Here is a 23,918-nt window from a genome sequence, read left to right on the forward strand (position 1 = left end):
ATTGTTTATAGCTTTGTGTGCAAAATAAACATGTCTAATTGTCTCATATTAGTGTGATGGAAAGCAAAATATCCTCCCACACACACTCTCCGTGGGCAGCATTGGTGGTCCTATTTTGTTAATGTATTTTCAAGAGCTGAATGGAAAATGTGTAGGACAGTAAGTATACTTGCACAATCAGATAGCGGGGTTATTCTACAGGAAGTGGCTGGAAAGACACACTTTCTTAAATAAGAGCGGCTTTTGTTTTTTTTTTAACAAAAGATGCTGGGTGCTTATTCTTTGTACTGTCCAGTGCAGCAGGAATTGGTGTTCGCACTCTGTAAACATCAAATCAGCCCACACACCAGCGAAATGTGGCGAATGAAGAGATGAAAGATAGAAATCTCGATTCGCCCACACCAATGTAGAAAGTTTGTAGATGCACATCAACACGGCAGTGGGTGAGACGGCATTTTTAACATTTAAGATTTCCACCACATTGCATTTTGTTGACCTGTTGATCAAAATAATTGTTTTGTATAATTACACAATTCAAATTATTTGACAACTTTAGCAAGTTGATACAATATCCAAAGGAAGGTCAGAAAACGGATAATAATCACAAAGCTGGGGGAAAGATTTGACCCAGAATTTACCACAAGATAAACGAGTTTCCGAAGTTAGTAAAGAGCGGGAACAAAATTAAAACAGTTTGGAAATCTCCCGTGTTCATTCAGATTGAAATGAAATTCATTCGCCGATTTCCCGGTAATGATTTTTCAAATTACTTTTACTGTTAAAGTTAGCCGTGTGTGAAGTGTGGGTGGTGAAGTGGGACTCGCTTCAAATCTGGGTGAACAGTTAAAGAATTGAACTGGAGCAAAAACAAATACAGCGGATGCTGGAAATCTAAAATACAAACCGTGACTTTAACTCTTTCTCTCTCCACAGATGCTGCCCGACCTGCTGAGGATTTCCAGCATTCTCTGTTATTCCTTAAGGAATTGATTTGTTCTGAAGCGTCGGTCAGCAGATTATTGTCGCGTTGCCAGTAGTGACTCTGGGATTTATCCAGACTCGGCCAGAGTTTGCACCGTGATTACAGCCCAGTCTTTATTTGCTGCAAACTCAGGGTTATTATGAGAAGGGAATTTTAGACAGTGTCTATCTCCAGGTAAGTGATCACTGGGGATCAGTGGAAATGTATTTAGGGGATTGCGGGCGCGGTTCTCTGGATTGTTGCTAAAGGATAAATGAGATATTTATATGTATCAATCTATAATTGATTATATGTGAAACTCCACTTGGTAAATTCAAGCAGGTTTTAAATGTGAACTGAAAATTAAACTGCAATAGTAATTAAAATTAAAAAGGAATATGGAAAGATCCCTATGTTTAAGTATGCTTTTTGCTGTGGACCTGTTTGGCACCCTTGTGATGCTCGCTTCCAGCAGAGGGTATGCGAGATGTCCTGGGTTCAAATCCCAGGGCACCACCGGTTCAAAGACGATGGGCCGAATGGACTCCTCCAGTGCCGGAGCAATCCTGCTCCGACTGGGTTGAATTCTCCCCGTTTACTTTATAAAAGGAAGTCACAAAAACGGGGTAAGACTTTTTTTATCCTAAATTCTGAACTTTTAACAAACTACTGAAATTGAAATGTATTTTTGCAAGTTGCAATTCGCGGTGAAGGGCAATTTCTAACTTCACCTCATTATATCTGGCCGTCCATATTCGCCGTTCGGGGTAAATGTTTTAAGTGAATCCTGTTTTGATTTGGAATTTATATTTTTTAATGGGACGATTTCCTTCAGTGAATGAACATTTCGGCCGTGCACTGACCACAGCAACCTCCTTATAATCGCCTTCAGAGCTTCATTTAATTTCGTTCACGGACACATATCCTTTGCCTGATGTATTCTAGTTGAAAATTTCTCGGAAGCTTCCATTATCCTTGTCAATATTCACTTCTGCCTGAAGTTTCCGAACTTCGCTAAATGCCACAACGTCTTTCATGTTAAAAAGGACAATTATTGTTTTCTCTCTGACTGCATTTTTGTTGTCAGCCGATCCTGGAAACACTTAAAAGTTGTGATCATAAAACTAATGAGTTTTTAAAAATCGGGTGAAACGGGAGACAGTTTGCTCCACCTCGCTTTCTCTCTCCTGCAGACAACATCTGGAAAATTAGTAGGTTAAGGATATAAATGCTTTTCTTAAAGGGCTTGATTATTGGGAGTTGGATTATTAATACTGAATGGGGATTCCGGGCATAATGTAGACTTTGATAATTAAATATACACTTGTACACACCACCCTGTTAGAATCAGGAGAATGAATGACCTGTAGAATGTAATTGGATCCTGGGTGGATTATATACATGTTAGATTGATCTCCCTGAATTTCTCCCTATATTTCTGTGACTGGTAATTAAAATGTATAATTTGTGACAAGTTTCTTTTTGTAATGAGATATTTCTTTGCCATGTTAATGACTGGGTTAAAAACATAAGAATATCACGCCTGCTCCATTGTTCAATAAGGTCCTGGCAGAACTGAGTGTAATCTTACCTCCACTTTCCTGCCTGCTCTCCAAAACCCTTGACTCCCTTCCGGCTCAGCAATGTCCAACTCAACATTCAACATAATCAGTCACCCAGCCTCCACTGCTTCTTGGGGAAGAAAATTGCAAATCTTCGGAGAGAGGAAATTCTTCCTCATCTCCATTGTGGATGGGAGACACCTTGGGTGGGATTCTCTGACTCCCCGCCGGGTCGGAGAATCGCCGGGGGGCAGTGTGAATCCCGCCCCTGCTGGTCGCCGAATTCTCCGGCGCCAGAGATTTGGCGGGGACGGGAATCGCGGCGGTCGGCGGGCCCCCCCTGCCAATTCTCCGGCCCGCGAAGGGGCGAAGTCCCGCTGCTGTCATGCCAGTCCTGCCGGCGGGAATTAAACCACCTCTCTTACAGGCGGGACTGGCAGCACGGGCAGGCTCCGGGGTCCTCGGGAGGGGGGGGGCGATCTGGCACCGGGGGGGGGGTGTCCCCACGGTGGCCTGGCCCGCGATCAGGGCCCACCGATCCGCGGGCGGGCCTGTGCCATGGGAGCACTCTTTTCCCTCCGCCTCGGCTTTAGCCTCCGCCATGGCCGACGCGGAAGTGACCCACCCCTGCGCATGCGCGGGGATGACATCAGCAGCCGCTGATGCTCCCATGCATGCACGGACTTCCGCCGGCCGGCGGAATCCCTTTGGCCCCGGCTGGCGTGGCGCCAATGGCCTTTCCTGCCGGCCGGCGGCGCGCCAACCACTCCGGCGTGGGCCTAACCCCTCAAGGTGAGGGCTTGGCCCCTAAAGACTTGCCAACTTTGGGGCGGCCCGACGCCGGAGTGGTTCCCGCCACTCCATCCCGCCGGGACCCCCGCCAGGTAGGGGAGAATCCCGGCCCTTATTTTGAAACTTAGGCAAACATCCTCTCATAGAATCATAGACTTTACAGTGCAGGAGGCCATTTAGCCCATCGAGTCTGCACCGGCCCTTGGAAAGAGCACCCCACCCAAGCCCACACCTCCACCCTATCCCCATAACCCAGTAACCCCACCTTTATTGGACACTAAGGGCAATTTAGCATGGCCAATCCACCTATCCTGCACATCTTTGGACTGTGGGAGGAAACCGGAGCACCCGGAGGTAACCCATGCAGACACGGGGAGAACATGCAAACTCCACACAGACAGTGACCCAAGCCGGGAATCGAACCCGAGACCCTGGAGCTGTGAAGCAACTGTGCTACCCACTGTGCTTCCGTGCTGTCCCTCTCAGGATCTACCCTGCCACAACCTCCTCAAAACCTTACATGTTTCAGTAAGATTACCTCTCATTCTTCTAAACTCCAATAAATACAGGCTCAACTTACTCAAACTTCCCTCCTAAGGCAACCCCTTGATCCTAAGAATCAAAATGTAAATTATTTTGAACTGCCTCCAATGCTAGTGTATCTCTTCTTAAATAAGGAGATCAAAACTGTACACAGTACACTAGATGTGGTCTCATCAATGCCATTGTTACGATCCCAGTTGGTGTTACTACTGGATGGGAAGGTTCCAGAATGGAACCTTGGCTCAGAAATACACAACATTTAACTTTTTTGAGAAAACGGGGAGGAACAGAGTCACTGGACTGTCAATTAGCTTCTAACAACCAGAAAATAATATTTATTGAACAAGAAATGTTTGACTACAATGTAATACTCCTTCACTCCTTATCTTCGCAAATGTACACAGATTTCAAGAATAACGCAGGTTACACAATATAGGTAAAGGTAAAGTCACCATGGTCCCAGATTACCATAGGCCAGTGTTTTTCAAACTTTTTTGCCAGGGACCCATTTTTACCAACTGGCCAATCTTTGTGACTCACACCACCCAAACTTCGCGACCCACCATTTTTGCTTACCTTTAATGTGACAGATGAACCTGCTTGGCCATCACGATCTCACTTGCTTTGTCATTAAATTTTATATTTCTGCTAAGGGCTTCAGCTGATGATTTAATTTTTCACTGAAAAAAATAAAGAGGTTTGCCCTCGAACTCACCATGCTTTTAATCTTTCATTTGCCAGTACTTCCCTGCATATAACACACATGAGCTTTGCATCCTGATTTGCATTGGCACAATTAATAATCATCTTTAGACTGCTTTGTTCTTGATTTCTGCTTCTTCTTAATGGGTTGTTCAGCAGAGGTCCTGGAGCTCACACCAGCACTGCTGGCAGCTCCAAAATGGAGGAATCTATCTTGTGCCCAGAGCTTGCAACGCCAGTGTATGGGGCATGTGATTTGCTCTCTGTCGCCACTTCTGGAATGAACACTCCATCAATATTTTAAAAGAATCTGCTCCTGGGTCAGCGTGCTGACGTCAGGAGAGGATGGTCTGCCCCGCTGGGCTCGGGGCCTGTGCACTGCTGAGGGGGCACGCTTGGGTGGGATGGCTAGAATTCTGGCCAGAATTCTGAAAGTCAGTCATGGCTGGCATTTTTAAAAGCCGGTCATGGCCGTTGGGCACTTGTTGCCATGATCAGAAACACCGTGACCAATGGCCCTGTGACTCTTCCGTCGTTGGCTGTGACCGTGAGTTTGAAAAAAACTGCCATAGGCTGTTTTCCCCTTTGAGGGAGAGAGCTGACTGCTGATGATTTAACCTGTGGATCACCACACCTCTGGTGAGGGGTAAGGTTGAGAAGGCAGGCCTTCATGAATAACCTAGACTGAGTAAGGAAGTTTAAGCCACGCTGCTGGCCTTGCTCTGTCTCAAGAACCAGCTGTCTAGCCAACTAAGTTAAGCCGGCACCATACAATATATCTTATGCTCAGTAACCTGTAACCTAACAGGCTAACTGTAGTCAGACACTGAAACACAGTGGCCGATGCCACTCAATTGATCTTCTGTGGGTTCCTCTTCAAATCCCTCCAGATGTTTCTTACACAGTGAGCCAACTCATCTCACTGGAGATCCTTGTGTAGAAGGGTCATCGAGATCAGAAATGTTAACTCTACTTCTTTCCACAGATGCTGCCAGATCTGCCACATTTATCCAGCATTTTCTGTTTTTATTTCAGATCTTCGGCATCTGTAGTATTTTGCTTTTATCTCACTAAACACTAAGTAGATTTAGGGAAGTAGATTTAGGACTGAGTTTAGGAGGAACTTCTTCACCCAAAGGGCTGTGAATCTGTGGACTTCCTTGCCCAGTGAAGCAGCCGAGGCTCCTTCATTAAATGGTTTTATGATAAAGATACATAGTTTTTTGAAGAATAAAGGGATTAAGGGTTATGGTGTTTGGGCCGGAAAGTGGAGCTGAGTCCACAAACGATCAGCCATGATCTCATTGAATGGTGGAGCAGGCTCGAGGGGCCAGATTATCATAGAATTTACACTGCAGAAGGAGGCCATTCGGCCCATCGAGTCTGCACTGGCTCTTGGAAAGAGCACCCTACCCAAGGTCAACACCTCCACCCTATCCCAGTAACCCCACCCAACACTAAGGGCAATTTTGGTCACTAAGGGCAATTTATCATGGCCAATCCACCTAGCCTGCACATCTTTGGACTGTGGGAGGAAACCGGAGCACCCAGAGGAAACCCACGCACACACGGGGAGGATGTGCAGACTCCGCACAGATAGTGACCCAAGCCGGAATTGAACCTGGGACCCTGGAGCTGTGAAGCAATTGTGCTATCCACAATGCTACCGTGCTGCCCTGGAGATGGCCTATTCCTGCTTCTAGTTCTTATGTTCCACACGAGTATTTTCAAACTCAACTCTCAAAAAGACATGCTTTCAAACTTCTTTCAAACAATGCCTTCCATCAGCTGTTTTCATTAAGGATTCACCTCCAGTTTTTCAAACAAGGCTTCCTCTGCACTGTTTTAGCAAGTATCCACCTCCAGGTTTTTCAACTATCCTTTCAAACAAGGCTTCCTCCCCACTGTTTGAAAACGAAATGAAAATCGCTTATTGTCACAAGTAAGCTTCAAATGAAGTTACTGTGAAAAGCCCCTAGTCGCCACATTCTGGCGACTGTTCAGGGAGGCTGGTACGGGAATTGAACCTGCACTGCTGGCCTACTTTGGTCTGCTTTAAAAGCCAGCTATTTAGTTCTGTGCTAAACCAGCCCCTGTTTTAGCAAGGATCCACCTCCAGGTTTCCCAACTCTTCTTTCTGTATTTCTTTGTCTTGATTTGCCACAGCCTCCAAATCTCTACATTAAAATGCAGGTACTCAGTCCCCAAAAGAATACTATTGTTTCGAAAGGCTGAAAATAAGGACACCAACTTTATAATTGCTTCTGATCTCTGGCTTTTCTGTCCAAATTCACCCAGGTCTGCACCTTCAGCTCTGATTTTAGCTTCAGTGACCAAGTACCCTGCCCCAATGGAAGTTCCTTTAACTTCACATATCCTGGAAACTTCTATTTTCTAGAACTAAATGTCCATTAGCTTATCTGGAGCTTGTTTTCGTGCCCATTACTTCATTGTATAGTTTTCCTGCTTCTAGCAGACATGTTCCCTTACTTATCTCCTAGCCCTGACTGTTTGGATCCAGTTAAACATGAGTACACAAAAGGTCTTCGCCCTAAAAGTGGCCCCTGGTTGCTAAGCAACATCTCATTCTTTCTCATGTTTAACATGAATTGAACTAGAGGTTTACCCTTTCCTACACAAAATACAAAATTAAACCCACATAAAACTGTCCTGTACTTTGAATATCCAACAATACAACCATAGATCGATTAACCTACTTCTGCTTTCCTGACACCCTGAAAAGTTGTAATAAGACTTCCTTACTTTTATACTCCATCTCTCTTGCAATAAAGACCAACACACAGATCTTCACTGTCATTTTGCATAATTATTACCAGGAGTTAAATTTAGTTGGGAACACAAATTAGCTTTTTTGGTATTTACTGCTGCACATCCAAAATTAAAAGGTGGAATCTGAAAAGTTTATTATTCTAATTATGTACTTTTCAAATATTTGTAATTATATTTTGTGGAAAGCAAGGCTGAGGAAATATACAATGCCATGTTTCACTGAACATTTGAAATGATCTGTGAATTAGTTGGAATGTAGCCCAAGACAAGGTGAGTAAAAATCGGAACCTGTCACAAAATTAACAGAGCTCTTATTGCTGCACGCAAGCATTTGCCTAACAGCTGCAGATTCTCTGCGGTCCCAACCACAAGGTTTCTCACTAAGCTAATACATCGCTTGATGGGTCGGCGGGGAATCTCATATTAATGACGAAGAAACAGGCGAAGAAAATATATTTTCCCATGTGGTTAATTGCTTTGCTACTGCAAAACACCTTTGCAGACTTGAGACTGGAACATTGTAGCGTTGCATCCCTATTTTAAAAAAGTAAGCAGTCATACCAGTCCTTAAACATTGCAGTACATTCCTTCTTGGGGTTAGATACCAATTTTATATAGAGAAAGAACTTCTTAGCACCTTCTCACACCTCTGCAAAATGTACTGCACAAGATAACAATTGTCACATGATAGACAATATTGTTCTACCTCACCTTTTTCTGTTGTCACATCACTTTTTGTGCTTCTTAATTTTGTCAACGCTATTTTGACTACTTGTCCTCTGAGTATTTCTCTTCCATTTCTTTGAAGTTCCAAATTGATCACAAGCGATGATGTATTCCAAATTGATCGTATTACCTGCGCGTTAATCTTACTTATTCTTTCCCAGGATCTCAAAATTGTACATCTCACACATTTTCTTTGCAGTTTCTGTTTCTGCTCTTATACATTATATTTTTAACCCAAGAAGGGCTGAAAATGACCACTATTTCTCAAATGTTCAGATCTCCCATTCCTCTCAGTCTGGATGGTCTTGTGCACCACGGCCTGTGTTCATCATTACTGTGTCTTTATTGTTAAACACAAAATGCTTCAACATACTCCAATTGGGAAAAAGAAAGATTTCCACAAAAGGTCACTACTGTTATACCTCAAAAAATCTATTTTATTCTTCTCCAGATAATGTTCTTTTAGGGCCAATCCCTGAAAACAAGAAACTAAAAATAAACAGTACACAGCAAAGCTATGAAGAACTTGGGCCTCCTCAATGTGAAAATGCTGACGCTGCTTTCAGGTAAAATACTTCAGGAATTATCATTCTAACTATTGTTTAGAAATATGAATGTTTTCCAATTTAATGCAAAAATCTTTATTTTTGGGTATGGGCCAACTGAGTTACTCTGGTGTTCTTTAAGAATCAATGCTGTGGGGCAGCATGATGGCGCAGTGGTTAGCACTGCTGTCTCATTGTTATCGAGGTCCCATGTTCAATCCCGCCCCTGGGTCACTGTCCGTGTGGAGTTTGCACATTCTCCCCGTGTTTGCGTGGGTTTCGTCCCCACATCCCAAAGATATGCAGGATAGGTGGATTGGCCACGCTAAATTTCCCCTTAATTGTAAAAAATGAATTAGGTACTCTAAATTTATTTTTTAAAAGAATCAATGCTGTGATCACGATTTTTCACCTTTACATAAGCAATTGGTCTCAAGAATCAAAAGCACAATTTCACAATTTGCAGAAAACACCAAATTAATTGACGAGCGTAATTGACACAAAGGGGGAATGCAACAACAGACAGGAAGGCATTAATAAAATTGCATGTGGGCATGTCATTGAGAAATTAACTTCAACATAACTCGGCGTGAGGTGGTGTATTCACAGAAGCAGAATACAGAGGTTGCATACTGCTTCGAAAATAATGCCTAAATGTGGGACAGGAGCAGAGATGGTAATACTTAAACCAGTAAAAGTAGAGATGAGGTTAGCAAGACTATAAAAAAGTTAACAAAGCACTGGAGTTCATTTCCACAGATATAGAACTGAAAAAAAAGCAGTTACATTAAATAGATGTTTGGTACAGAACTTGAGTGTTGCTGAAAAAGAAACATGCCATTGAAACGGTCATCTTCCAATCACCTGGACAGTAACGGGAAGCAACAATTACCGTATCTCTTTATTGATGGTTAATGATGCATAGCTGCCCTGATGAGTGCAAGCTGAAAACGTTTGATAGTAAGGGTGGAGTTTTACCAAAAAATAGAAAAGTGTCAGCATCATTGAGAAAAATGGTGCAACTCGCTTTGCCTAAATTTCACGAAATTTTCAGCCTCTTAAGAAAAGATTTTTATCTATACGTGAATCACGCTACGCTCTTGGCGGCCTTCTGCTGATTCCCTTGCACTGGGGAAATTTGATCAATGCAATCACTGGGATCCCCTTTTAAATGCCTTCCCAGCACTCCACTGCATTTGTTCCAGATGCAATTGGGGGAATGGCGGCCAGGAGGCCAGCAGTGCATTTCTCAGAGGTAGCCCTGACCAGGCTCCTGGACTGAGTGCAGCAGAGGAGGGACGTCTTACACCAGAGATACAGATTATGTTCCTTCTACAAGGTGACCATCTACGCCTGGGAGGCAGTAGCTGTTCTTGTTTGTGTCAACTCCCTGCAGAAGAGAACAGGGTAGCAGTGCCAGAAGAAGATGAATGACCTTCTCCGTGCAACCAGGGTAAGTCTGCCACCACCAGTCTCTCGCTGCCCCCCCTCACCCACCCCTTGCACCTCCAAGGTGATCTCTCACACAGGTACCTTGCAGGTTGCCCCACCTGTCATGAGTCCCTCTTCCCGCCCCATTCCTTGGTGCCCTCCCCAGTCTCTATTCTGCTCCTGACATCCCGCTCCCACTCCAGTCCCACGCATGCCACTCCTCAACCATCTGAACTGACTGGACTCCTGCCTAAAATCTCCCCATCTGTATCCCTGCAGAACAAACTCGACCATCACCAGAGTCTCTTTTTTTAAATTTAAAGTACCCAATTCTTTTTTTCCAAGGAAGGGACAATTTAGTTTGGCCACTTCACCTACCCTGCACACCTTTGTGTTATCGGGGTGAAACTCACGCAGACACGGGGAGAATGTGCAGACGCCACACGGACAGTAACTCAGGGGGCGGGATCGAACCCAGGTCCTCAGCGCCATGAGGCAGCAGTGCTAACCACTGCACCACCAAGCTGCCACAGCCACCAGAGTCATGCAAGAGCTCCTCACCCTCGCCCACACCATGAGGAAAGAGCCTTTGAGCTGGCCAGGGGGGGAGCGGGACTGCACCTGTGCTGATGGCGAAGTGGAGGCCGTGAGCACAAGTGAGAACTGAAAGGACACACAGTCATTCCTCAAACCGCACTCCCAGTGGTACGAGTAGAGATGGCTTGATTTCCAATCACGAGTGACGCCGTCTGCAGCTCCACTTTATCCTGGTCGCCAATATTGTGTACACAGAGGAGTCCACACAAGAGGCTGAAAGAATCTGGTTATTTATTGAGCAAGAAACTATTTACACATCTCATCAGGAGTAGAGCAAGAGCCCTCCACCCAAGAGACCCCAGGGGTGTGCCCATCTGACATCCCCTCTCCCTGTGAGTGATACATCTCCAGCCCTGAACACTGAGGAGGACAGTACTGCAACACCCGTGCTACCCGAAAGCAGGGTTGGACACGCAAGGTCCAGGCCCCCCAGGGAGCACCTGTCAAAGTCATCTCAAGCAAGAGGGCGTGGAAGGCAGCAGACTGTGGACCTGGGGAAACACCAAGATGTAGTAAAAACTGTATGTAACCAAATGGGCATGGGTGAGCAGAGGCACGAGTTAAGATAGGTCACCACAATAAAAATGCACAAGTAAGTAAACATCACTTTGTTCACCAGCAGATCCTCCGCCCTGCCATGCTCAAACCCTTGCACCCATTCGGTGCTTCATCCTGTGCAGTGTGAGAGTGGCAGCGCATGTGGTGAACCACTGTAATAGGAGATGTCAGGTAGGACCTGCACTACAGGTTCGCCGGTAGCTCCTGCCGGCTGGCTCCACCCACGGAGAATTGTATGAATATGCATGACCTCCAGTGCCCTGCCATTTCGCCAGCTGCAGCAGGAGGCCACGCATCTGACTGTAATAAAGCCACAGTTGTACCCAACTTTAGTCTTTGTGCAATTGATCGTGCATCAATTTATTACAGTCAGATTTTCCACAGAATGGATATCAGAATTAAGCCCGATCGCCTGCAGCTGGATCCGCACTCGCCCGACGCCAGAAAAGACTTTACTCACTAGCTAGCATGTTTTGAGGCCTACATAAAGGCTGCGAACCCCAAACCAACTGAGGCTCAGAAGATAAGCGTCCTGTACTCCAGCGTGTTCCCGTTGATCCAAGACGCCACGAATTACACAAAAGCAAGTTCCTTAAGGAACACTACGCGCAGAAAGCGAACACGCTCTTCGCCAGGCATGGACTCGCCACCCGCTCGCAACTACCTGGTGAGTCCATAGAAGACTTCTGGCGGGCCATAATTCCACTCGTCCGGGACTGTGACTGTCAGGCCGGTACGACCCGCGAACACGCGAATCTCCTCATGCATCGTGCGTGGCCTTCGTGACGGGGATTGCGTCGGACCGCATCCGAGAACGATTACTGGAAGGGGCCACGCTCGAACTGGCGGAGACGAAAATCTTGGCGCTGTCCATGACGGTCGCATCCCGTAACGTACAATCGTACCCCTCCCGCCGCGCTGCCCACACTTCTACATCTTCCTACCCCTCCTGGATCCCGCCGACAACCTCCTCAGCTGGGGCCCTGCCTTCCCAAAACGCCTGCACCGCACGCCGATCCGCGCACCCCGGGGGACCCCGCTGCTACTTCTGCGGTCAGCAGAAGCACCCCCGCCAACACTGCCTGGCCCGCACTGCAGTTTGTAAAGCCTGCAGTAAAAAGGGCCACTTCGCAGCTGTGTGCCAGGCCCGCGCAGTCGCTGCGATCGCGCCCGCTATCGCCCCCTCCCCCACGCCAGATGCACAATAGGAGCCGCCATCTTCTCCTCCCGGGTCCATGTGCGACCAATTGGCGCCACCATCTTGTCCCACTTCGGCCAAGTGCGCCACATCGGTGCCTCCATCTTGTCCCGACCCCGCAATGTGCGCATCATGGGCGCCGCCATCTTGTCCCCCACAGAGTCTCCGGACATCCCGACATTGGAACCGCATAAGCTCGCCACCCGAAGCATCCGATGGCTACCCGCAGCTCGCTCGGATGACGCTGGACCAATCTCGCCCGCACAACCTGGCCACCGTGTCGATGACGGTTAAAATCAACGGCCACGCGACCTCGTGCCTGCTGGACTCCGGGAGCACCGAAAGCTTCGTTCACCCATATACGGTAAGGCGCTGCTCCCTCGCGGTCCACCCTGCCAATCAAAGGATCTCCCTAGCATCCGGATCCCACTCCGTCCCGATCCGAGGCTTTTGTACAGTCACCCTCACGGTCCAGGGCGTAGAATTTAGTAACTTCCGCTTCTATGTCCTTCCTAATCTCTGCGCTGCACTCCTGTGGGCCTGGACTTCCAGTGCAACCTCCAGAGCCTCACCCTCAAATTCGGCGGGCCCTTACCGTTTGCGGCCTCGCAACCCTCAAGGTCGATCCCCCCTCCCTTTTTGCCAATCTAACTGTGGATTGCAAGCCCGTTGCCACTAGGAGCAGACGGTACAGCACCCAGGACAAGACCTTCATCAGGTCCGAAGTCCAGCGGCTGCTTAGGGAGGGTATTATCGAGGCCAGCAACAGCCCCTGGAGAGCCCAAGAGGTAGTGGTTAAAACTGGGGAGAAACACAGGATGGTCGTGGACTACAGCGAGACCATCAATCGGTACACGCAGCTCGACGCGTACCCCCTCCCACGCATATCTGATATGGTCAATCAGATTGCGCAGTACCGGGTCTTCTCAACAATTGACCTGAAATCCGCCTACCACCAGCTCCCCATCCAGACGTCGGACCGGCCATACACTGCCTTCGAGGTGGACGGTCACCTCTACCACTTCCTTAGCGTCCCTTTCGGTGTCACAAATGGGGTCTCGGTCTTCCAAAGAGAGATGGACCGCATGGTCGACCAGTACGGTTTGCGGGCCACCTTTCCGTACTTAGATGATGTCACCATCTGTGGCCATGACCAGCAGGACCACGATGCCAACCTCGATAAATTCTTCCGTACTGCCACTCTTCTCAACCTGACCTACAATAAAGAGAAGTGTGTGTTCAGCACGACCCGGTTAGCCATTCTCGGCTATATAGTCCAAAACGGACTTCTCGGGCCCAACCCCGACCGCATGCACCCCCTCATGTAACTTCCCCTCCCTCACTGCCCCAAGGCCCTCAAGCGCTGCCTGGGGTTCTTTTCCTACTACGCTCAGTGGGTCCCAAACTATGCGGACAAGGCCCGCCCACTCATTCAGTCCACCCAATTCCCCCTCGTGGCTGAGGCCCAACACGCTTTTGCCCACATCAGAGCAGACATCACCAAGGCCGGAAATACGCGCAGTGGACAAGTCACTGCCTTTCCAAGTAGAAAGTGACGCTTCAGACGTCGCCCTTGCCGCCACTCTAAACCAGGCAGGCAGACCCGTGGCATTCTTTTCCCGCACCCTTCATGCCTCTGAAATTCGACACTCATCCGTCGAAAAGGAGGCCCAAGCTATCGTTGAAGCTGTGCGGCATTGGAGGCATTACCTGGCCGGTAAGAGATTCACTCTCCTTACGGACCAACGGTCGGTAGCCTTCATGTTCAATAACACACAGCGGGGCAAGATCAAAAATGATAAAATCTTGCAGTGGAGAATCGAGCTCTCCACCTATAATTACGAGATCTTGTATCGCCCCGGTAAACTCAACGAGCCCCCAGATGCCCTCTCCCGAGGTACATGTGCCAGCGCCCAAGTGGACCAACTCCGGGCCCTACACGACAGCCTTTGTCACCCGGGGGTCACTCGGTTGTACCATCTGGTCAAAGCTCACAATCTGCCCTACTCCGTCGAGGAAGTAAGGACAGTCACCAGGGACTGCCAGGTCTGTGCGGAGTTCTACCGGCCAGACCGTGCGCGCCTGGTGAAGGCTTCCCGCCCCTTTGAACACCTCGGCGTGGATTTCAAAGGGCCCCTCCCCTCCACCGACCGTAACACGTACATTCTCAGTGTGGTCGATGATTACTCCAGATTCTCCTTCGCCATCCCATGTCCCGATATGACGTCTGTCACCGTCATCAAGGCCCTCAGCACCATCTTCGCCCTGTTCGGTTTCCCCGCCTACATCCACAGTGACAGGGGATCCTCATTCATGAGCGATGAGCTGCGTCGGTTCCTGCTCAGCAGGGGTATAGCCTCCAGCAGGACGACCAGCTACAACCCCCGGGGAAACGGGCAAGTAGAACGGGAGAATGGGACGGTTTGGAGGGCCGTCCAGCTGCCCCTACGGTCCAGGAACCTCCCAGCCTCTCACTGGCAGGAGGTCCTCCCTGACGCTCTACATTCCATCCGGTCACTATTGTGCACCGCCACTAATAACACACCCCATGAACGTGTTTTTACCTTCCCCAGGAAGTCCACATCTGGGGTGTCGCTCCTGACTTGGCTCGCTGCTCCAGGACCGGTCCTTCTCCGTAGGCACGTCCGACTCCACAAGGCGGACCCCTTGGTGGACAGGGATCACCTGCTCCACGCCAACCCTCAATATGCCTACGTTGAGTTCCCCGACGGTCGCCAAGATACTGTCTCACTCAGGGACCTGGCACCGTCAGGTTCCACCCCAACACACACAGCCCCCCCCCCACCACGCCGCCAATATTGACCCCACCAGAGCATTCCCCCCCTCCCCTTTTCCGCTCAAGAGGACGAAAAGGACTTCTGTATGCTCCCGGAGTTCCCCGATGACTGGCCAGCATCAGCACCGCCACCGCCTCCACCACTGCCAGCACCGACTTCGCCGCCACCGTTACGCCGCTCCCAACGAAGCACGAAAGCACCGGACCGGCTGAACCTTTGACGGACTCTGGACCTTCAACGTGGACTTTTCTTTCCCTACCACTGCACATAATTGCACTAATTGAATATAGTTTCACGCCCCCCCCCCCCCCCCCCCCCCCCCACGCCGGACTCATTTTTAACAGGGGGTGAATGTGGTGAACCACTGTAATAGGAGATGTAAGGTAGGACCTGCACTACAGGTTCGCCGGTAGCTCCTGCCGGCTGGCTCCGCCCACGGAGAACTGTATAAATATGGCATGACCTCCAGTGCCCTGCCAAAATCGCCAACTGCAGCAGGAGGCCATGCATCTGACTGTAATAAAGCCACAGTTGTACCCAACTTTAGTCTTTGTGCAATTGATCGTGCATCAGCGCTAGAATCAATTAGGGTGACCAAAATACTATCGATCCATTGGATCCCGGGTTGGGACCGCCCAAAAGAGCGCAAAAGATCGGAGGATAAGGGGAACTGCGCGACCAATATTCTGTCTCTTTTGGGACCAGTCACTGCCCCACTAACTGCAGCAAATCGACCAGCCAAGTTCAAGGACCTGCGATCGCTACCTGAAGGATGAACCACAGCCTAGACGTACTGGACAACTTCCAGCCACCACACGTGGGGATTCAGATAAAGGACTTAATTAACCTGCACAGAGCCGGTCACTTGAAAGTTAAGTAAAGGTCATTTAAGCTGTTAGGTATAGATTAATGTGTAGCCACATGTAGATTAATACGCATAGAACCAAGCCTGTGTTTAATAATAAACAAATATTGAACTAATATACTGGTTGTGCGGTCATTTGTCCAATAAACGGGACATACTCGCGTTTTGTGGTTCTTATTAATAAAGATAAAAGAGCAACACTATCCACACACTCACTCACTCACTCATTCACATCCTCACATGCCCTCGCCAATTCACTTACTCACCAACCCATTCACGCTGTCATCCGCTTATTCACTCACTCATTCAGCCATCCACTTATCCACGCACTCACTTAGTCATTCACCCCTCACTCGCTTACTCTCTCACTCACCCACCCACTTACTCACCCACCCACCCACTCACTCACTCACTCACTTACTCACCCAACCACTCATCCATTCAGTAACCCACTGAAAGTCTTTAGATCTTTAAAAACTTACTTAAATAAAGCAGTTAATGTGGTAGAAAGAGATTGTGTCCTCTCTTCATACATCTTGTATTGCACATGTCTGTCTTTTGCTAGATTTGCTGCTGCAGCCACGATTGGAAGTCCTGGCTGAAAATGGACAGTTACATTGGGTAGGAGAGAAAGCTGCAGACAACTGCAATTTGACCAGAATATCTGGGCCAATGTTTCCCCTGCAGGTGAGACCAGGAATTAGAAATACATTAGTTACTCATAAATCAAAAGGGGTTTCCGGTAAAAACCTCATTACACACAGTGTTAAGAATGTGAAACTCACTATCAAAAGAAATATTTGAGGTAAGTAGTATAATTGAATTACAGGGAAAGAACAAAGAACACAGAAAAGTACAGCACAGGAACAGGCCCTTCGGCCCTCCAAGCCTGCGCTGACTATGCTGCCCGTCTAAACTAAAATCTTCTACACTTCTGGGTCCGTATCCCTCTATTCCCATCCTATTCATGTATTTGTCAAGATGCCCCTTAAATGTCACTATCGTCCCTGCTTCCACCATCTCCTCCGGCAGCGGGTTCCAGGCACCCACTACCCTCTGTGTAAAAAACTTGTCTCGTACATCTCCTCTAAACCCTGCCCCTCGCACCTGAAACCTATGCCCCCTAGTAATTGACCCCTCTACCCTGGGAAAAAGAGTCTGACTATCCACTCTGTCTATGCCCCTCATAATTTTGTAGACCTCTATCAGGTCGCTCCTCAACCTCCTTCGTTCCAGTGGAGAACAAACAAAGTTTATTCAACCTCTCCTCATAGCTAATGCCCTCCATACCAGGCAACATCCTGGTAAATCTCTTCTGCACCCTCTCTAAAGCCTCCACATCCTTCTGGTAGTGTGGCAACCAGAATTGAACAATATACTCCAAGTGAGGCCTAACTAAGGTTCTATACAGCTGCAACATAACTTGCCAAATTTATACTCAATGCCCCGGCCAATGAAGGCAAGTATGGCGTATGCCTTCTTGACTACCTTCTCCAGTGACCTATGGACCTGTACACCAAGATCTCTCTGAAGGTTCAGTTAGGGTGCTCGAGAGTTACAAGTTAGCTAGGAAGGACCTAAAGAGAGAGCTAAGAAGAGCCAGGAGGGGACATGAGAAGTCTTTGGCAGGTAGGATCAAGGATAACCCTAAAGCTTTCTATAGATATGTCAGGAATAAACGAATGACTAGGGTAAGAGCAAGGCCAGTCAAGGACAGTAGTGGGAAGTTGTGCTTGGAGTCCGAGGAGATAGGAGAGGTGCCAAATGAATATTTTTCATCAGTTTTCCCACAGGAAAAAGACAATGATGTTGAGGAGAATATTGAGATTCAGGCTACTAGACTTGAAGGGCTTGAGGTTCACAAGGAGGAGGTGTCAGCAATTCTGGAAAGTGTGAAAATAGATAAGTCCCCTGGGCCGGATGGGATTTATGCTAGGATTGTCTGGGAAGCTAAGGAGGAAATTGCTGAGCCTTTGGCTTTGATCTTTAAGTCATCTTTGTCTACAGGAATAGTGCCAGAAGACTGGAGGATAGCAAATGTTGTCCCCTTGTTCAAGAAGGGGAGTAGAGACAACCCCGGTAACTATAGACCAGTGAGCCTTACTTCTGTTGTGGGCAAAATCTTGGAAAGGTTTATAAGAGATAGGATGTATCATCATCTGGAAAGGAATAATTTGATTAGAGATAGTCAACACGGTTTTGTGAAGGGTAGGTCGTGCCTCACAAACCTTATTGAGTTCTTTGAGAAGGTGACCAAACAGGTGGATGAGGGTAAAGCAGTTGATGTGGTGTATATGGATTTCAGTAAAGCATTTGATAAGGTTCCCCACGGTAGGCTACTGCAGAAAATACGGAGGCATGGGATTCAGGGTGATTTAGCAGTTTGGATCAGAAATTGGCTAGCTGTAAGAAGACAAAGGGTGGTGGTTGATGGGAAATGTTCAGACTGGAGTCCAGTTACTAGTGGTGTACCACAAGGATCTGTTTTGGGGCCACTGCTGTTTGCAATTTTTATAAATGACCTGGAGGAGGGTGTAGAAGGATGGGTGAGTAAATTTGCAGATGACACTAAAGTCGGTGAAGTTGTGGACAGTGCAGAAGGATGTTACAAGTTACAGAGGGACATAGATAAGCTGCAGAGCTGGGCTGAGAGGTGGCAAATGGAGTTTAATGCATAAAAGTGTGAGGTGATTCATTTTGGAAGGAATAACAGGAAGACAGAGTACTGGGCTAATGGTAAGATACTTGGCAGTGTGGATGCGCAGAGAGATCTCGGTGTCCATGTACATAGATCCCTGAAAGTTGCCACCCAGGTTGAGAGGGTAGTTAAGAAGGCATAGGGTGTGTTAGCTTTTATTGGTAGAGGGATTGAGTTTCGGAGCCATGAGGTCATGTTGCAGCTGTACAAAACTCTGGTGCGGCCGCACTTGGAGTATTGCGTGCAATTCTGGTCGCCGCATTATAGGAAGGATGTGGAAGCATTGGACAGGGTGCAGAGGAGATTTACCAGAATGTTGCCTGGTATGGAGGGAAGATCTTATGAGGAAAGGCTGAGGGACTTGAGGCTGTTTTTGTTAGAGAGAAGAAGGTTAAGAGGTGACTTAATTAAGGCATACAAGATGATCAGAGGATTGGATAGGGTGGAGAGTGAGAGCCTTTTTCCTCGGATGGTGATGTCGAGCACGAGGGGACATACCTGTAAATTGAGGGGAGATAGATATAAGACAGATGTCAGAGGTAGGTTCTTTACTCAGAGAGTAGTAAGGGCGTGGAATGCCCTGCCTGCAACAGTAGTGGACTCGCCAACACTAAGGGCATTCAAATGGTCATTGGATAGACATATGGACGATAAGGGGATATGTCGATGGGCTTTAGAGTGGTTTCACAGGTCGAGGGCCGAAGGGCCTGTACTGCGCTGTAATGTTCTATGTTCTATGACTGTCAATACTCTTGAGGGTTCTACCATTCACTGTATATTCCCTACCTGTATTAGACCTTCCAAAATGCATTACCTCACATTTGTCCGGATTAACCTCCATCTGCCATCTTGCCGAAGTTGATAAATGTATGAGGGAGAAAGGTACAACAGGATATATTGGTGGTGTTCGATGAAGAAGGCTGAGAGGAGAATTACTGAAGTATAAACTACAACAAAGACTTGTTGAACCAAATGTCCTGTTTCTGTTCTGTAAACACTATGTAATATTTTGTTGTACTTCTTTTCCATCCCAGTATTCCATTTGCTTACATTGTGTGAGACAGAGATCTCAGCTGTACCCAATACCATCATTAATGTTGCCGTGGGAGAACAGGTGCTGTTCCCTGTACATAACCAATGTGGAGCTACGTATGAAGTAACGCTTCTATCAAAATCACCAACTCATTCTAAACTTGCTTCCTGGAATTTCAACACATCTTACAACCAGCCACTGTATGAAAACAGACTGAAAAGGAGCAGGAATGGTTCTGTGATGCTGCACAATGTACAGATTAATGATACTAAATTATATGAAATACAAATCGATTGCTACAGCACAATGACAGCTACAAGAGAACAATCATTTGATTTGCGAGTGTTTGGTAAGTTACTTTAATATTATAGCTTTAAAATAAAACTAAGGTTTCCAAACTCAGTGCGAGTCTGAGACAATTACTAGAAGGTATAATATTGTGTTCACCCGATGAGGAGGCCCCAAATCTCCAGTCAAAACTCCAGCTGAGATGAGGGATACAGTAGAGAGGGAGGAATGCAGAATGTTCACTCTGTGGTGCCCTTCTCATTATGTCAGATCTGTTATTGACACAGTAAAGTTCATCAGCATCTGAAAACATGGGTCAACATTTTGCATTTTCGTCTAGGTTTTCCAGCTTTAATATTAACTCACTTAAGCTGCAGGAATTTATAGAATTAACTGGAAATTAACCGTGGACAGTGATTGAACTGATAATACATTTACCTCAGGGTTTGTGTTTTGTGAGCAAGATCGATCAAGCATTTTCAACATTCCAGCTATAAACATTTCAGATTTTTGAACTTTGCTGGAACGTAACTAATTATTTATTTGCCAATAAATGTAAAATGGTGACATTCAAGAAATACTAAACATTTGCCTCCTAACAAGTGTCTCTATTTCAGAGCCAGTTTCCAAGCCTCTGATGATAATAACTTGTTCAACTTCAAATATCACTATGAGCTGCACTGTCTCCATGGGAACAAAAGTTACATATCACTGGGAGAAACAATCCTTGGCTGGAGCCATCATTAGAACCTATAATGGGACAGAACTAGTGATAGACCACATCCATGAACAGGAACAATACATGTATAAGTGTATAGCAACAAATCCAGTCAGCATGGCAACCAGTACTCCTCGGATCGGAGAAGAGTGTAACGTGAATCCTTCTAAAGGTTAGTGATTGTAAAATCTGTTCATACTGCAGGTGCTTGACTATTTCAGTGATTTCCTGTCCAGCCTCGACAGACAGATTCCATTGTGCAAATATTAAAGTCTTGCATCTTGTATAATGTATGTGCTTCAAATCTTTAAAATATATATAGAAAAAGAAACCATTTAGTCATACCTTGTCGCTTTAACTGTGCACAATAATGTGACCTCTTCAGCTAAAGGTTTACAAGAAGCAAAGATTCACAGAAACGTCCTTCAACAATTAGTCTCTGACTGAGCTAAGAATGTATATACGTAGATCCCTTCCGCAGTAAGAACCTTAAAAAGTGACCGATAAGGGTAAGAGTAGCCCAGGCTTACAATCTAAACATCACCATAAAGCTCCAAATCTCAGATGACCCTTTGGCAGTGAAATGGAAAATTAGCTGTGATTAATTTTTTTTAGATGCACAGGACTGAAGTTGTAGGTTAGATCTCCTGCTCCTGATTTTCCTTGCACTTCCTGGAAACTGACTTTGAAATGTTCTCTCTGCTGATGTTTCAAACTTAGGAAGTAAATTATTCACGTAACTACAAGAAATGATACCACTCATTGTATCTCTGCCTATATCTATTAATATATGCACATATTAATAATTACTTACGCATCGCTCTCCACCTGGCTGACGGTTCCAGGGCTCGTCCTCCTCCGGAAGCATGCGAGGAGTCATAAGTTGAATCCCCTGATCGAACGGGTCCTTCTCCTCCATACTAACCCCCAATATGCCTACGTGGCACACGTGGCGGGAGGACACAGTCTCCCTTCGGGACTTGGCACCCGCAGGTTCCCCAGCGACCATCACCACTACCCCCGACTCTACACTGTCTCCCTCCATTGACACTCACGACACTACACCATCTCCCTCCGTTGCTACTTATCCAGAAGATGACACGCTCCTGCATACGCAGGCCTCAACACTTCAACCGACACCAGTGTCCTCACCACAGCCGGGACTGAGGCGATCACAGCGGAAGGTCAAAGTCCCCGACAGACTCAAACTCTAATTCAACCCGTCCACTTCACCCCCGCCGAACTCTTTTTTTTAACAGGGGGTGAATGTGGTGAACCACTATTATATTGTACATACTGTTCTTACTTATTGTACTTACTGTTCTTATTGTTTGTTACATGTCTGGGTTTGTCCCTGCTGGCTCCGCCCCTTGGGCTCTGTCGTCATTGATGGTACATCAATTTAATCATCTAAAAGACACCTGTTGGCAGCCGGTCCCAGAATGAGGGCAGGGCTGGAGGTTAGCTACCTTTATACTTGAGCCCGAAGGGCGGAGCCAGCAGGGACAAACCCAGACATGTAACAAACAGTAGGAACAGTAAGTACAATAAGTAAGAACAGTACGTACAATATAATACGGTGGTTCACCACACTTTCCAAAAGTCTGCCTCGTTATAGGTTTGTTTAATGGCCATTACAGTGTTTCACTGCGTGATAAACTTCAATCCCTCTGATTTCTTTTAGGTCAGAAACTGTCCTGGATGGCTCGTAACATTGCTGCTTCAGGATTACTGTTAGCCTTGATTACAATCGTATATATCTGCTACAAAATAAAACCAACTGCTGGCGAAAAAGGAAGCAGTAAGTATGACCGTTATTATCAGGTAAAAACTATAAGAGTTCAGCAGAAATTCAAGAATAGTTATTATCTATTCCATGCATTGAAAGATTTATGGACAGAAATAAATAACTCCTGAAAATATTCAGAAAATACACAGTTGTTCAAAGTACTTAGTTATTTCAGGGCTAATATTGATCTTGAACTGGATTTAAAACCATGTAGAAATTATATTTAAAATCCAACATCAGGATTATTTGTTAGAATATTTAACAGTAATTGTAATAATAATCTTTACAAGTAGGCTTACATTAATACTGCAATGAAGTTACTGTAAAAAGCCCCTAGTCGCCACATTCCGGCGCCTGTCCGGGTACACAGAGGGAGAATTCAGAATGTCCAAATGACCGAAGAGCACGTCTTTCGGGACTTGTGGGAGGGAACTGGAGCACCCAGAAGAAACTCACACAGACACAGGGAGAACGTGCAGACTCCACACAGACAGTGACCCAAGCAGGGAATCGAACCAGGAAACCTGGAGCTGTGAAGCAACAGTGCTACCCACTGTGCTACCGTGCTGCCCATGACCAAACATGAAATTTATTTTAATAACATAAAGTGATTCCAAGATTATTATCTCTCAATTGTCCTGTCTTTCGAATATCAATCCAATTCTTCCTGAAATGCTCATGCTCTGCCTACCTGGGAAACCTACTCTACACATTCACGTTCAACCTCTGCCTACAGCAGTTAAATCTAAGATCCTAGAATAGTTGTAGACCATTCAGCCCCTTGAGCCTGTTTTCCATTAGATCAAGGTGGGTCTGTACCACAACTCCATATTTCTTGCTACCCTTACCTAGTAAAAATGCATTGATCTTTGTTTGGAAAACGTCAACTGGCCTAGTGTCCGCAGACTTTGGGGGAGAGAATTCTATATTTTTACAACTTTTTATGTGAAAAGAACTGTTTCTCGGTTGCCCTCCTGAATGGCCTAGCTCTAATTTTAAGATTAGGTCCTCTCATTCTTGTTCTCCTGCTAGAGGAAAAGTACTCACTCTATTTATTCTTCTAATGTCTTAAATACCTCAACAAATCAACCCTCAATCTTCAATACTCAAGGGAATACAGGCTAGGTTTATGTAATCTACCCTCAAAGCTCTTACCTGTCAATGTATCCACCCTCTTCTAATCTTGAGCCAATTTCCTGAATCTCAAGTTTGGCGCAATCTCTTATATCAGGATTCAAGTCATGCATTCCTCTACAAACTTTGGAAACTAGAATAATATCTTCTCTGATCTTTCTCTTCTCCAGAGTAAACAATCACAGATGCT

General features: G+C 46.5%; 1 protein-coding gene across 1 annotated transcript in view; it reads left to right on the forward strand.

The window, feature by feature from the left end:
* The first annotated feature begins 357 nt into the window (after positions 1-357).
* The window catches only part of LOC140389948 (hepatic and glial cell adhesion molecule-like), a 29,799-nt gene continuing 6,238 nt past the window's right edge, over positions 358-23,918 (forward strand). Inside the window, exons 1-6 of the mRNA XM_072474631.1 lie at positions 358-443; positions 934-1,156; positions 8,528-8,642; positions 19,801-20,148; positions 20,705-20,977; positions 22,490-22,606. Coding sequence (XP_072330732.1) covers positions 8,594-8,642; positions 19,801-20,148; positions 20,705-20,977; positions 22,490-22,606 — 787 coding nt within the window. The 5' untranslated portion in view covers positions 358-443; positions 934-1,156; positions 8,528-8,593. The remainder of the gene's footprint in view (positions 444-933; positions 1,157-8,527; positions 8,643-19,800; positions 20,149-20,704; positions 20,978-22,489; positions 22,607-23,918) is intronic.

Source organism: Scyliorhinus torazame, chromosome 14 (genome assembly GCF_047496885.1).
Source record: "Scyliorhinus torazame isolate Kashiwa2021f chromosome 14, sScyTor2.1, whole genome shotgun sequence".
Lineage (NCBI taxonomy): Eukaryota > Metazoa > Chordata > Chondrichthyes > Carcharhiniformes > Scyliorhinidae > Scyliorhinus > Scyliorhinus torazame.